The sequence below is a fragment of the Lupinus angustifolius genome, chromosome LG14, assembly GCF_001865875.1.
Source record: "Lupinus angustifolius cultivar Tanjil chromosome LG14, LupAngTanjil_v1.0, whole genome shotgun sequence".
Classification (NCBI taxonomy): Eukaryota; Viridiplantae; Streptophyta; class Magnoliopsida; order Fabales; family Fabaceae; genus Lupinus; species Lupinus angustifolius.
In genome coordinates, this window is record NC_032022.1 from 11578256 (window position 1) to 11591448 (window position 13193).

The 13193-nt window shown below is 32.8% G+C and overlaps 1 protein-coding gene across 1 annotated transcript; it reads left to right on the forward strand.

Moving 5' to 3' along the window:
• LOC109327128 (abscisic acid receptor PYL8-like) lies at nt 6442-9170 on the forward strand. The gene is made up of 3 exons (XM_019560174.1): nt 6442-6798; nt 7322-7537; nt 8492-9170. The coding sequence occupies exons 1-3, from the start codon at nt 6640-6642 to the stop codon at nt 8732-8734; spliced, it is 618 nt and encodes a 205-aa protein (XP_019415719.1). The 5' UTR covers nt 6442-6639; the 3' UTR covers nt 8735-9170.

The window sequence follows — 13193 nt, forward strand, 5'->3', positions numbered from 1 at the left end:
CATGTGCACCGATGAGCAGAAGGTCACTTACGCGACCTACATGTTATCCAAGGAAGCTGAAAACTGGTGGGAGTTCACCGGGCGACAGATGGTGCATGAGCACCAGGTGGTCAGCTGGACCACATTCAAGGATAAGTTCTTGCAGAAGTATTTTCCTGGGGATATGAAGACCAAGAAGGAAATGGAATTTCTGCGTCTATAGCAAAAGAGTCTGACTGTGGGAGAGTATGCTGCCAAATTCGAGGAACTGGCAAGGTATGCCCCACATTACAAGGAGATTGGGAATGAGAGGTCTAAGTGTGCTAAGTTCGAGGATGGACTTAAGCAAGACCTGAAAGTGATGTTCGTTCACCTTCTTTTCTGTCGGGTGGGAACAATAACAACCCCACACACCCCTGGTGTGCAAAGTGCAACAAAAGGCACTATGGTTTCAAGTGCGTAGTGTGCTTTCACTGTAACCAACCGGGTCATATCAGGTCGATGTGCCCACAGCGGATAAAGGAAGAAGTGAACACGGTACAAGCGGCAAGACCAAAGGCCAATGGCAAGGTATTCACCATGAGCAGAGCTGAGATTGAGGCGAGTGAGGACCTCATATAAGGTACAGGTCGTACGAATGAGATTTCTTTATCTGTGCTGTTCGATTTGGGTGGGACCCATTCGTTCTTATTCGTGGATGTTGTCAACCGTTTAGCTTCGTCTATAGGAATGGACTGTTTATCTAAGAACCATATGATATTGAGCTGCTTTAGTAAGACAGTAGTGTTTAGTGACCCTAAAGAATCCTTTGAAACCGATTAGATCTAGTTAAAGAATAAGCTAAATTTTGAGACTATGCCGGAGAGAATTGGTGCGAAGTGCGAAAACTAGGGGTGTCAAAATGGGCCGCCCGGCCCGTTTAGCCCGCGCCCGCAAATGCCCGCAATAATTTAAGCGGGCCGGGCATGCCCGCAATTGGTTAACGGACAAAAAGTCATGCCCTGCCCGTTTTAAAACGGGCTAACGGGCGGCCCGCAGGCATTTTTCTGTTTACATTAAAAAAACAACAATGGTGAATGCTAAGTTATCAAGTACATTATGCAGTAAATCAATAGATTTTACATAACCACATTACATAATAATTCAAAGTTTCTATAATAATAATTCAAAACATGTCTCTCTAAACATATTAATAATAATTTTCTCTAACAAGTATGCAATAATAATTATAAAATAACCAAACAATAATAAAGTCTTGGATTAAAATTTTAAAAGTGTATAATGTAATGCCCGTGGGCCGCCTGCATAGCCCGTTTAAAATGTCCGCTAATAAAGCGGGCAAACGGGCCGGGCAATATGGGCTAACAGGCAAAAATATCATGCCCTGCCCGCATTTTTTTGCGGGCAATGCGGACTGGCCCGCGGGCATAGCCCGTTTTGACACCCCTAGCGAAAACCCCCTGAGGAAAGGAGATTACCTTGGTTAAAGTTATTTGGAGTCAAGTAAATGGAGAAGATACGACATGGGAGGTCGATTAAGCCCTAAATAAATCTTATCCCTACCTTTTTGTTTAAGAGACATGTTCTATTTTCGAGGACGAAAATCTTTTTAGAGGGGGGAGGATTGTAACACCGTGAATTTTTCTGGGTGAAAATATGAGAGGAAAAGTACAAGTGGTACTTGTCACATTTTGGGAAAAGGTTTAGTCTCTTGGTCTTGCAAGAAACAAGCATGTGTTTTCCTAAGCACTGCTGAAGCTGAATATATAGGAGCAGGTAGTTGTTGTGCCCAAGTATTGTGGCTTAAACAACAATTACGAGATTATAGCTTAGAATTGGGGTGCACTCCTTTAAAATGTGACAATACAAGTGTTATTGACCTCACAAAGAATCATGTTATGTATTCTAGAACCAAACACATCGATATAAGGCGCCACTTCCTTAGGGACCTTACCCAAAAGAAGGATGTGTCTATAGAAATTGTTGATACTCACAACCAACTAGCAGATATATTCACTAAACCATTGGCAAAAGAACATTTTTCTGAAATTAGACGAGAATTAGGCATTCTTGATGAAGCATACTTATCTTAAATGCTTATATATGATTATATGTGCGTTTCGTTATATCTATTTCATGCCTACTTGAACTTAAATGTGTTTAATTATGTTTCAAAATTTTCAATTTTTAGGTTAAAAATTATTTTCATAGCTTAATTTTGCCTAAAAATAAGTTTTTCTAGAGTCAGTAATTGATTACACTGGAGAGTAACCGATTACAGGCTTGAACAACGTGTTTTAGTAACCGATTACTCAAAATGAGTAGCTGTTTGAAAATTTTAAAATTTTTAATTTGAGTAACTGATTACTCAAAGTGAGTAACTGATTACTCTGTGTCGTTATATATTTATTTTTTCTACATTTTTAAACTTTTTCAAACTCATTTTCCTCATCAACTCATTTTCTCTCTTGCTTAACCATCTCAAACCCTCAAATCTTTGTTTTTTATCCATTTTGGGTGCTTTTTGTGTCTATTCATATCATATTTTCAATTCTACACCATCATTTTCATGTTTAGTGGCCTAAATCAAAAAACCCCAAATTCTCAAAAACCTGAAAACTCAAAAACCTCAATCCATGGCTTCCTCTTCTAGATCAAAGAAGCAACGCACAAATGTGACTCAAAGGAACCAATGAACTTCATCTTTGGAGTCCAACCCTCTTGACTTAACGCGACTTCTAGCAAATGATGAGCAACGCAAAATCTTTGAGGAGCACTTCCTTGGTCGCACTATCTTCACTCCCAAATACGATAATCTCGGAAATTTTGAGTTTGAAGATTTTCTATTTCCTTATCTCTTGAGACAAAAAAACCTTTTTGATTTTTGTTGTGAATCAAATGAAATTTATCCTGAACTAATTAGAATATTTTACTATAACATGAACTTTAGGAAAAAACCGTCTTACTTTCTATGTAAAAGGAAAAGACATTACTTTGGATTTGAAAACCATGAGTTCATTGTGCTGTAACATACCCTATCGGGGAGCATGGCAGATTTCGGCCTTCTATGTGAATGGAAAAATTATGATCGAAAAGATTTTTATTATTCTCTGTGTAGAATAACCAAAGAGGAAATAGAAACGCTTTAGCAACAAGGCTATGGTGAAACTGTTAAAAATAGAGATATCCTATCTAGTGGACATCTCAAACTACAATACCGTTTACTTCATTATTTTCTGAGCTATGTCATCTTACCAAAATTTTCAAATCACTCTTAAATAAGTGACATAGAACTCCAATTGATGTATGCTATGAAATTTAATCTGAAAATCAATTGGACTCTGGTGATAATGAGACAAATGTGGTCTATAAGAGGAACACAAAACCCTTTGTCATATGCAATCTTCATAACAAAAATCCTTGAGCATTTCGGTGTTTCTACTACTGGAGAAACTAAGGTCCCGCTTAAACCTCGTGAAAGCCATATTGATGTGGATGTAATCCGAAAAATGGGCTTCACATTTGATCTTTGTGACCGGACCTACAAGCATAAGAAAGATAGCCCCCCTACTCCTGAACCAGAACCTACCCCTACTATCCTTCTGAACCTCAACCTTCTGAGTTTCATGCTCATTCTTCCTCATCTGATGCCATGCCTACCAATTAGATGATAATGAATGAGTTATTCTCTCTTCGAGGCTACATCACTAATCGGATGGATGCCTTTGATACTCCGAATCAACAAATCCAGTTTGAACTTCATCGTCATTCTTCTAAGCTGAGTAGCATGGACATTGATGAAGACAGTTCTGAGCCTGAGTCTTAGAATTTATTTTTTGTTAGGATTTTATGGTTGTAATGTTAATTTATCCTGGTTTCGGACAAATTTCTATTATGTTGTTTGTATTGATGTTTACATTGTTAATGCTTGAACATCTGTTGTATATATATTATATTGGAAACTCTTGGTTTTTCTATTTTTTGATGAAGTCAAAATGGGGAAAAGTTGGGAGAGTGTATTTTCTGTTTAAAACATTTCAGGCACATAACTTCAAATGAAAGGGAGAGCATACAAGATAGAGGGAGCATACTCAAGACAAGTCAAGAATATCACAAAGTATGCTGCTATCAGAAAACTACACTGTTAAGAAGATATTGGTTTGTCATCATCAAAAATGGGGAGATTGTGAAGAAGATCTTTGCTCCTGACCTTGGCAGGTTTTGATGAAGACACTAACATCACCAAAAATAAGAAAAGGAAGAATACTTATGAAGACAACGAAGATTCAAGCTTCAATATATTCAAGACTTTTAGTCTAAATCTAAAATAGGTACTTCTATCCTATACTCTTGATTATACAATAGTAGTAATGCTCAAACTATTTTTAAAAGAAAATTGAAACACTTTAAAATACTTAAAACAATTTTCAAAAATAGTGTATACCGGGCTACTTCATCTAAGTAACATGTTACAAGTGTGAGAAAAGAGTTATCCAACTTAAAAAGGATCAAAGTGTGAGAAGAGTTATCCAACTTAAAGTCGAGTAACTGATTACTCAACTTGCTGTAATCAATTACTCTAATTCGGAAAAAAATGATAAGTGGACAGAACATTTGAGTAATCGATTACTTAATACCGTATTCGATTAGTGAAAGTTGTTGCATCAAATTTTCAAATTCAAAGTGAATGAGTTTCAATCCAAAAGATATGGTTTCATTCCAATCAATTCCTACCCTTTCAAAGAGACATTTTGACTGATTGGAAAGCCTATATAAAGGCATTAAAACTCACAATCACTACACACAATATATACACAACTCTCATACAAATTTCAAAAACTCTTACACATATTCTGAAATTATTTTCTGCATTTTTGGCAACAAGTTCTTAAACTTTCAAAGTTGATTTTTCTGAAGTTGCTTAAAGTGAAAGTATTTCAAGTTTACAAACTTATAAAGAACATTATTACTAAGTATACAAAGAGTTGATTGGATTGCAAGTTACATCACTTTCATACTTGTAAAGGAAATTCCGTCATTGTTGAACATTCTTCATTATTATTGTAGAATACTTTCTTTCACGGGATGTGATAAGAAAGGGGGTTAGAATCACTTGGAAGTGTGTTTTCCAAAGGTGAATAAGGATTAAGGAGTGTGTAAGGTACATAGAGATCTCAGTGTGAGATATTGTAATTGCAACTCAAAATCTTTAGTTGAAAAATCTCTTGTGCTGCAAGAGTACTGGACGTAGCCTTCAGCGGACAAGAAGGTGAACCACTATAAAAATCATTTGTATTCTCTTCTCCTTTATCTCTTTGATCTTACTTGTTAATTTTCTGCATATATTTTCCGCCGCACTTTAACTTTTGATTTTACAGAAAAAGTGATCATTATTTTAAGTCAACTAATTCAGCCTCTCTTAGTTGCAATCTCAGTCTTACAAATTCAATGAGTAAAAATTAACTATTACTAATAAAAAATGGCTTTCAACTAAAAGAAAATAAAAAAATTGTAATTAATAGCAAGCTATACCGTTCTATATAACTTGATTCATTTTTTTTTACTAACCCATGCAATAATTAATTAATAAAATTAAATTATCTCTAATGAAGAAACCATGTTAAAGTTTTGTATTTAATAAATTAAAAAAATGTTATGTTCACTTATTATTTCAGCCTACAGATGATCCTATGTATACAAAGGTCATAACATTATATTCATAAGTAAATAATTAGTGACACAATGCTACATTTTTTAAGTTTGCACTGATGAAAATTTTTAAGCTGAAATTATATAAAAATATAATTTTTATGTTAAAGAATTGCGATATATTTTATAGATTAGCAAATGATCTAATCCTTCTATTCCAAACTTTTGACGTTTTAATCTTTTGATTTTGTTGTTAATCTCGTGATATTTTATAACTTCAAGATTTAATTATACTTTTTCTTCAAATATGTTGTCTCTTTATTTATTGATTACTGAAGTATATCAAAATTTGTGAAAGGATAGAAATATTTAATTTAGAAAAATATTTATACATTAATATTAAATAAGTTTTATAATTATCATTAATTCTTTATTTATATTTGAGTATCATTGACTTTTTAAAAAAAAAAATATAGTACAATTTAATGATAAATGATTTAATGCTGGTGCCTAAATCTTTATGGACGAGAATAAATATATATTAGATTCTTTAATTTAAGCTTACCTCTTTTGTTTTGTTTTTAAGGGAGCTTACCTCTTAGTAACAATACACCTAATTTAGATTGTGAAAGTTAGTGCAATAATAATCTCTGCGGTTGTAACTGATCACGCAGAAGCCGTACTCTGCCGCAAACCCAAAACTAAAAAAAAAAGCACAAAACGACAAAAACAATAATGGCGATGTTGTAATTAAAGCATTAAAAGTGTGACATTTTCAAACAAATAAAGACAACCTATTTTTAATATATTAAAATAGGGATAATGGAGAGAGAGAAGATGCGGTAGTTGATGGTGGATGCCGATGCATTTCACTTTCACAAATTTCGTCTTCTTCTTCTTCTCCCTCTGATCCTTTTTTTCTCGAACCTTCCGCCGGAGCCGGTCATCGGAGATCTACGCCGTCCGATTCGACCGACTCTTGATTCCATTCGATTCAATTGAAAGGTGAAGATGAATGGATTTGTGAATGGGAGTGTGAATAATAATAACAATAATGTTGGATTTAGCAGTGTGGAGATGGAGTACTTAAGAAGATATCATAGACAAGAAGCTGGAGAGAATCAGTGTTCTTCTGCCCTTGTTAAACATATCAAAGCCCCTCTTCCTTTGGTAATCAAATTTCTATCTTCCTTATTTTGGATCCAATTATTATTTTAAGAAGTCGAGTCTCGGTATAATGGTAAGGTTAATTGTCTTATGAGGAAGCAACATTTTTGCTTACGAGGGTAAAACTGGGTACATATAACTGAGAGCCTCGTATATTGGGCTGTCCTTATCTGATTATTATTGTTTTAGTTTTTATTAATTTGTTAGGAGGATTGAAGGGTTGTCTATAGTTGACCTGTTTCTCAATAATCAATACTATTGAATCTTAAGTTGAAAGTGGTGATCTAGTTATTGTCAAATTAATAATCACTTTTAGTTGGTCAGATTTTGTTATGTTATGGAATGTTTGATAATGGAAATGCTTCCTAACAATTGCTTTCTATAATGCAGAAATTGTTTTGAATGATTCTCCAAGTGTTTAAGTATTAAACCTTACAAATTGATTTTTGGTTGATTGGTGAATTTAAGTTTTTATTTGTAATTGTTTTATTAATTGTGCATAGATTTTGCTTTGATTTTTGTCTAGGTATGGTCCTTGGTGAGGAGGTTTGATCAACCGCAGAAGTACAAGCCGTTCGTGAGCAGGTGTGTTGTCCGAGGAAACCTTGAGATTGGGAGTCTCAGAGAAGTTGATGTTAAATCAGGGCTTCCTGCCACTACAAGTACTGAAAGATTGGAGCTGCTTGATGACAATGAGCATATTCTTAGCGTCAGGATCATTGGTGGTGATCATAGACTTCGAGTATGAATATCTCCTTGCATCGAATTATGTCAAGAACCATTTATCTTGTTTGATTGAGCATTCTTACTGCATTTCTTTGCATATTTTGTGTTCAGTTCAACCTACTTGTAATTTTATATGTTTGTGTGCGCGATGGTGCACATCACACCAGTTAGATGCAAGGTATGTAATCATGGGATAAGTTTTGTTAGTGTTTTCTTCAATGTCAATTTCTCCATATCAAAACATGCAGGGGAAATAATAAGGGTGTTTCCTGCACTTATTGTTGCCTAATGTTGTTTGGATTTTGATGCTCTAAATTCAATTTCATTTTCAAATCCTGTGCAAAATTTTAGAAAACAGAAAATAACTGTTGCATTGAGCAATTGACGGTTCAATCGATTTAAAGGTTATCAAATTTTCAAGAAATTCCTTGCATTCCATTCTCTAATTTCTAGCCACTTCAGACAGCTAAATTTTTCATTGTCTGGAAATTCAAACTCTTCAGTCTTGTCATATAAAAAACCATTAAATATCCCATGAATTCTATTTGTTGCTAATTAGCTCATATAATTGGTAACTGTAATAACTGATGTTCCTTCTTTAGATATGTTACTCGAAATCTTGTTGACTAAGGGATTTAGCTAAATGATTAAGCTGTCTTGTCATATAAAAGCCCAATAAATATTCCCTGAATTCTATTTGTTTCTAATCAACTGTTATCATTGATAACTAATGTTCCTTCATCAGAGATGTTACTGGAAGTCTTGTTCACACCAAAATGGTTAAGCTGTCTTGTCATATAAAAAACCAAAAAAATATCTCCTAAGATCTATTTGATGCTGATTATCTATTTTAACTTTTAATTGATAACTGTAACAATGTTCCTTCATCATAGATGTTACTAGAAGTCTTATTGACTTTTGTATGATTTTTTTTCAGTTTCTAATCTAAGTTGTATCTTTTATATTTCAGAACTACTCATCTATCATGTCCCTGCACCCAGAAATTATTGATGGAAGGCCAGGTACGCTGGTAATTGAATCTTTTGTAGTGGATGTACCCGAGGGGAACACTAAGGACGAGACCTGCTACTTTGTTGAAGCCTTGATCAAGTGCAATCTCAAATCACTTGCTGATGTCTCAGAAGGGCTAGCCGTGCAAGACCGCACCGAACCAATTGATCGTATGTATGACTTGTTGATAAGAAGTGGCTGAGAACTTGGCTCATTGGCTGCCATGGATGAAGCTTCGGGGGCTTTCCTATCTCGGAGGCTTAGGAGACGGACTGGCAAATGGTAATGGTGCTTGTTCTATATTTTATAGGGTAATAGTGTTGTTAATTTGATTTTCTCTATTGATTATCCTTGTTATATATGTTGGTTTCTCTTTTTAGTGGTTAAAAAGAACAGAGTGTTTTAGATATGGGTGTTTTTTCATCCACGAAAAAAGACCCGGGTCCGAATCTAGTGCTGTAAAAAGTGAATTACCGTGTGCTCTGTGTGATCTCCATGTTATGTTCCTCTTGTATATAGGGGCTGGTGATAGTGAAAGATGGTTTGTAAAATGTTTTGATTGGTCATTGTAATTTCTAGTTGCAGTAAAATTTAACACTTACAAATTCTTATGAACAAATCTCAACAGCTTTTTGTTCTTTCAATTGCAGCGCTAACAAACATATCATTCCTTGTGATGGTTAGGTTGCTATTATTATTATAATCACTAGTTGTCGTGTCATGATTTTTGCCTATACGACCTCTTCAAAGTCGCTAATATGTTTTTTATGGTCTAAAACATAGTGATGACTTCGAAGAGATCAGGTAGCCGAAAATCGGGGCGCACAACTAATATTCTTGACCTAACCGTAATGAAGGATTTTTATAACATGGTTTTTATTTTATATTTATGAGTGAAAGTTTAGGTGACTTAGCTTCATGACCTTACGAAGATTTGAAGATTAATCATCAACGAGGGTCTTCATTGGGTAATTTTTTAACAACTGGACTAACCTTTATTAACACTAGTTTCTAATATGTGAAATCTATAGAAACACACACTGACATGTTTAATGTCGGGAAAACCATGTCCAAATTTCATCCTAAATTAAAAATGATTCGGGTACTAGAGGTTGGGCAATATTGCTATACCATTTAAGTGCTTAATTGAGAAATCAACCTCGCCAACAGACACTTGGATTGGATCTCAATAAACATGAAATTCTTAAAGTGGTGAATAATTTGCAGATTACTGAACACAATTTTCAAAATCCAATTAACTTCTCACTCCTTTTGTTTCTATGTTACAATCTTCTTAGGCTGACTTGATGATAATCTTATGGATCTCTCTTAAAAAACCCACCAAACCAATCTAAACATAGAACAAAACCAAAACCCTGATAACTAAGGAATTATATTTAGGATAGCACTCCAAATTTAAGATTGCATTCTAAATCTTTTTGAACAAAGACATATTCACATACTTATGTTTTCCTCTAATCCAAAATTTGAGTTTAATATCATCCACGTTTCTCCAAACAAACTTCCTTGTTGTTAAATAGCATTCCTGCACAGGGACTAAATACTAGCCACCCAACTTACTAAGAAAACTTCAGTCAAAATTCTGCCTGAACTTGAAATTTTTATTGTGTACAATTTTTTAAGCAAACATTAGCTGGAGACCTGATCATCATATTTTGTGAATATTTGATTAAAGACGTCATTTCTCAACCTCATTAGAAACGGATATGCATTCTCTAATATTGGATTGAGGAAAAAAAATATGTTTTGGACAATGTATCAATTTTACACATTGTGTATATATAAGTCTTTATATTGATAGTATATATATATTATTAGAGTTAAAAATTACTGTTGATACGGAATGTTAAAATTAGAGACAAAACATTCTACCTCTATAGAGATGGAACAAAAAAATCTGTCTATGAAAATTTCAGGGATCAAATTAACCGAATTTGATCAAATTTCAGGAACCAAATGAAGAAGCTATAGGGGATTTGAAATCTCTGTCTTATGTTTTGATGTTTGTAACCTCTTTCTATGAATTTAGAACACTTCACACGTTAACTAACATGTTTATTCAAGTTTGCATGCATCTCTCTTTGAAAGAATACATTAACTTATGATAAGTACTCTATACTTTCTACTCTTATTCCCTAACTTTTATCATCTAAGTAGAATCATGAGCACCAAAAAGGGATTTTAATAAATAAAGCAAAAATATCAAAAACCACTCATGAGGGTCAAGCAAGTTACGTGCACAAACATTGAATAATTTTCAACAATGTGTCTACTGAAAGTGCTTTTATGATCCAGCTACAAGTCAAGGTTGGTGCCACTCAAAAGCTAAAAGGACTCTTTGGCGTTTTATACATTTATAGGATATGCCCTTAAAGGATCAATGGTCATGATACAAAAGTCTAAGAAAGAAAATATAAGAGTTTTGACTGTAATTAAGGAGAGATGCTAACCTGTGAAGTGTACTCATCAAACTCAACTTATCCATATTTGATAGGAATTCCAACTTTAATTCATCTTATATATATAGTTACAAATATATGATATTTTCAAGTCATTTAAGATGCTTATTTTCAAGTCATTTAAGATGCTTGGAGCAATATATTGAGTACGTGTATCAAAATGGACACCATAATCACAAATGCTAGAAAATAAGAACTTTTATTAGAACAACAACAAACTATAATTGGTGCTTAGCATCTAGGACTCACACTCCTCTAACATGGAGCTTACTTAATTCACTTATTTGCATGATCTTTCTTCCTCATATTTTAGTATTGGATTCTCCAATAGTAGAAAAGATCTCAACCTAAAATTAATTATTAAAAATATGATTGTCACCCTTAGAATAAAACAAGTAGGATTGTTTTAATTAGTAATTACATATTTACATGCACTTCTTATAATTTGCACTATATGAAAGTGATTTTGCATACCCGGCCTCAACCAAATTGTTTTTTAAACCAATGATATTATCTAATCGATTTTATGAGTAAAAAAATCATCTCTAAGAAATTTATCTAATCTTGAGTAAAAAATGTCGTTCCAATGCTTCCAAGGAAATATATTCTAACATAAAATTGATGGGATTATAATTTATTATAACAGTAATTAATTGATTATATGTGTGTATAGTGATTATTAAAAATTCTAGTTTTTTAGGTTAATTAAAACCCCTCAAAAACAATGTTTGTAATATTTTTTTAGAAAAAGAAATAAGTGTTTTAACTTAAAATATTTGTGTAGAAAATTTGGAAGTGATTTAACAAGTTTTCTAAGTGTATTTTTAGTATGTTTATTGAAAAAAAGCCAAAAAAAATAGTTTCTAAAAAGAGTAAGACATCAAAAATAGGTCCCTCAAAAATTGGATGATCACTAACTTAGTCCCAGAAAGAAATTGGTTACCAAAAAATTCTCTTTACGATGAAATGATTATCATGTTAGTACTTTCATTAAACTCAGCCATGATGGAGGAGTTACTCAATGATAATTTCATCTTTTGAGAGATTTATTTAGTAACTATTTTTTTGGAAAAATAATTTGATGTCAATTTAATATTTGGGGACCTATTTGACAATATATTTATTATATTTGTTTATAAATTATACTTATTACTCGACCAACAAGCAAATAGATCAACTGCACAAAAAGTTGTTTTTGCATAACTGAATGTCTCAAGTTTGAGTTTCTCATAACACAATTGTGCTTGGTAAGGAAATCTTTGGGGGCCGTAATCATTACAGTTCGAGCAGAATTACCTCTAATTGATGAAGAACACATGTAGTTTAAACCAAAAACTATATTTATTTGGCTAATGTACACTTAATATCTAATAGTAATTAATATTTTTAACTTTGATAAAAATGTTATTGAGATTTTCTATGATTTTGAAAAAATGGTGAAAAGGTAATTAGATGATGGTTAACACTCAAGTACACAACTTCTTAAAATGATTTTATTTCTAGGTGATGATAGACAAAACTCAAAACTCAAGTACTGAACATCTTAAAATGAACCTTAGCTATCCATGAAATACAGCTTTCCTTTTAGTGGAACAAAACGAAACTACAATGTAAAGGATTTTGTATGCGCAAATGAGCAGAAATAGTATTGTATGTTGATGAGAAACTTATGCATCATATATATTTTTTGTTTTCATATGATATTTATTGATAAGAAATTTTAGCAGTTTCTTACCCTTAGGAGTTTATTATATTTACATCACTTGATGAAAGAGATAATATTTACTTCATTTGAGTTGATTTTGTACTTAAGAAAATATTATATGATCACAAATTATCTTTGTCAAACTTTTACAGGAAAAGACATAATATTCTATGTATTTTTATAAATCATTTAATATTTATAACATATGTATTTTTGTGCAAAAAATATACATATAGACTTCAATGCAAGTAAGAAAATATTTATTTGAGATTTCAATTTCAACATTTTATTATTGATGTCGTAAGTAATTCATGTTTGAAAAACTATCAATCATCTCTGAATTAAGTGCAATTTTGATAATACAATAAAAGTGATTGCATATAATTTGTTTGATCAAATTATTCGTTTTATCTTAACTATTCCAGCTTAACTACTATAGGAAGATCATTTTCAGTAACGAACACAACCAAATAAAC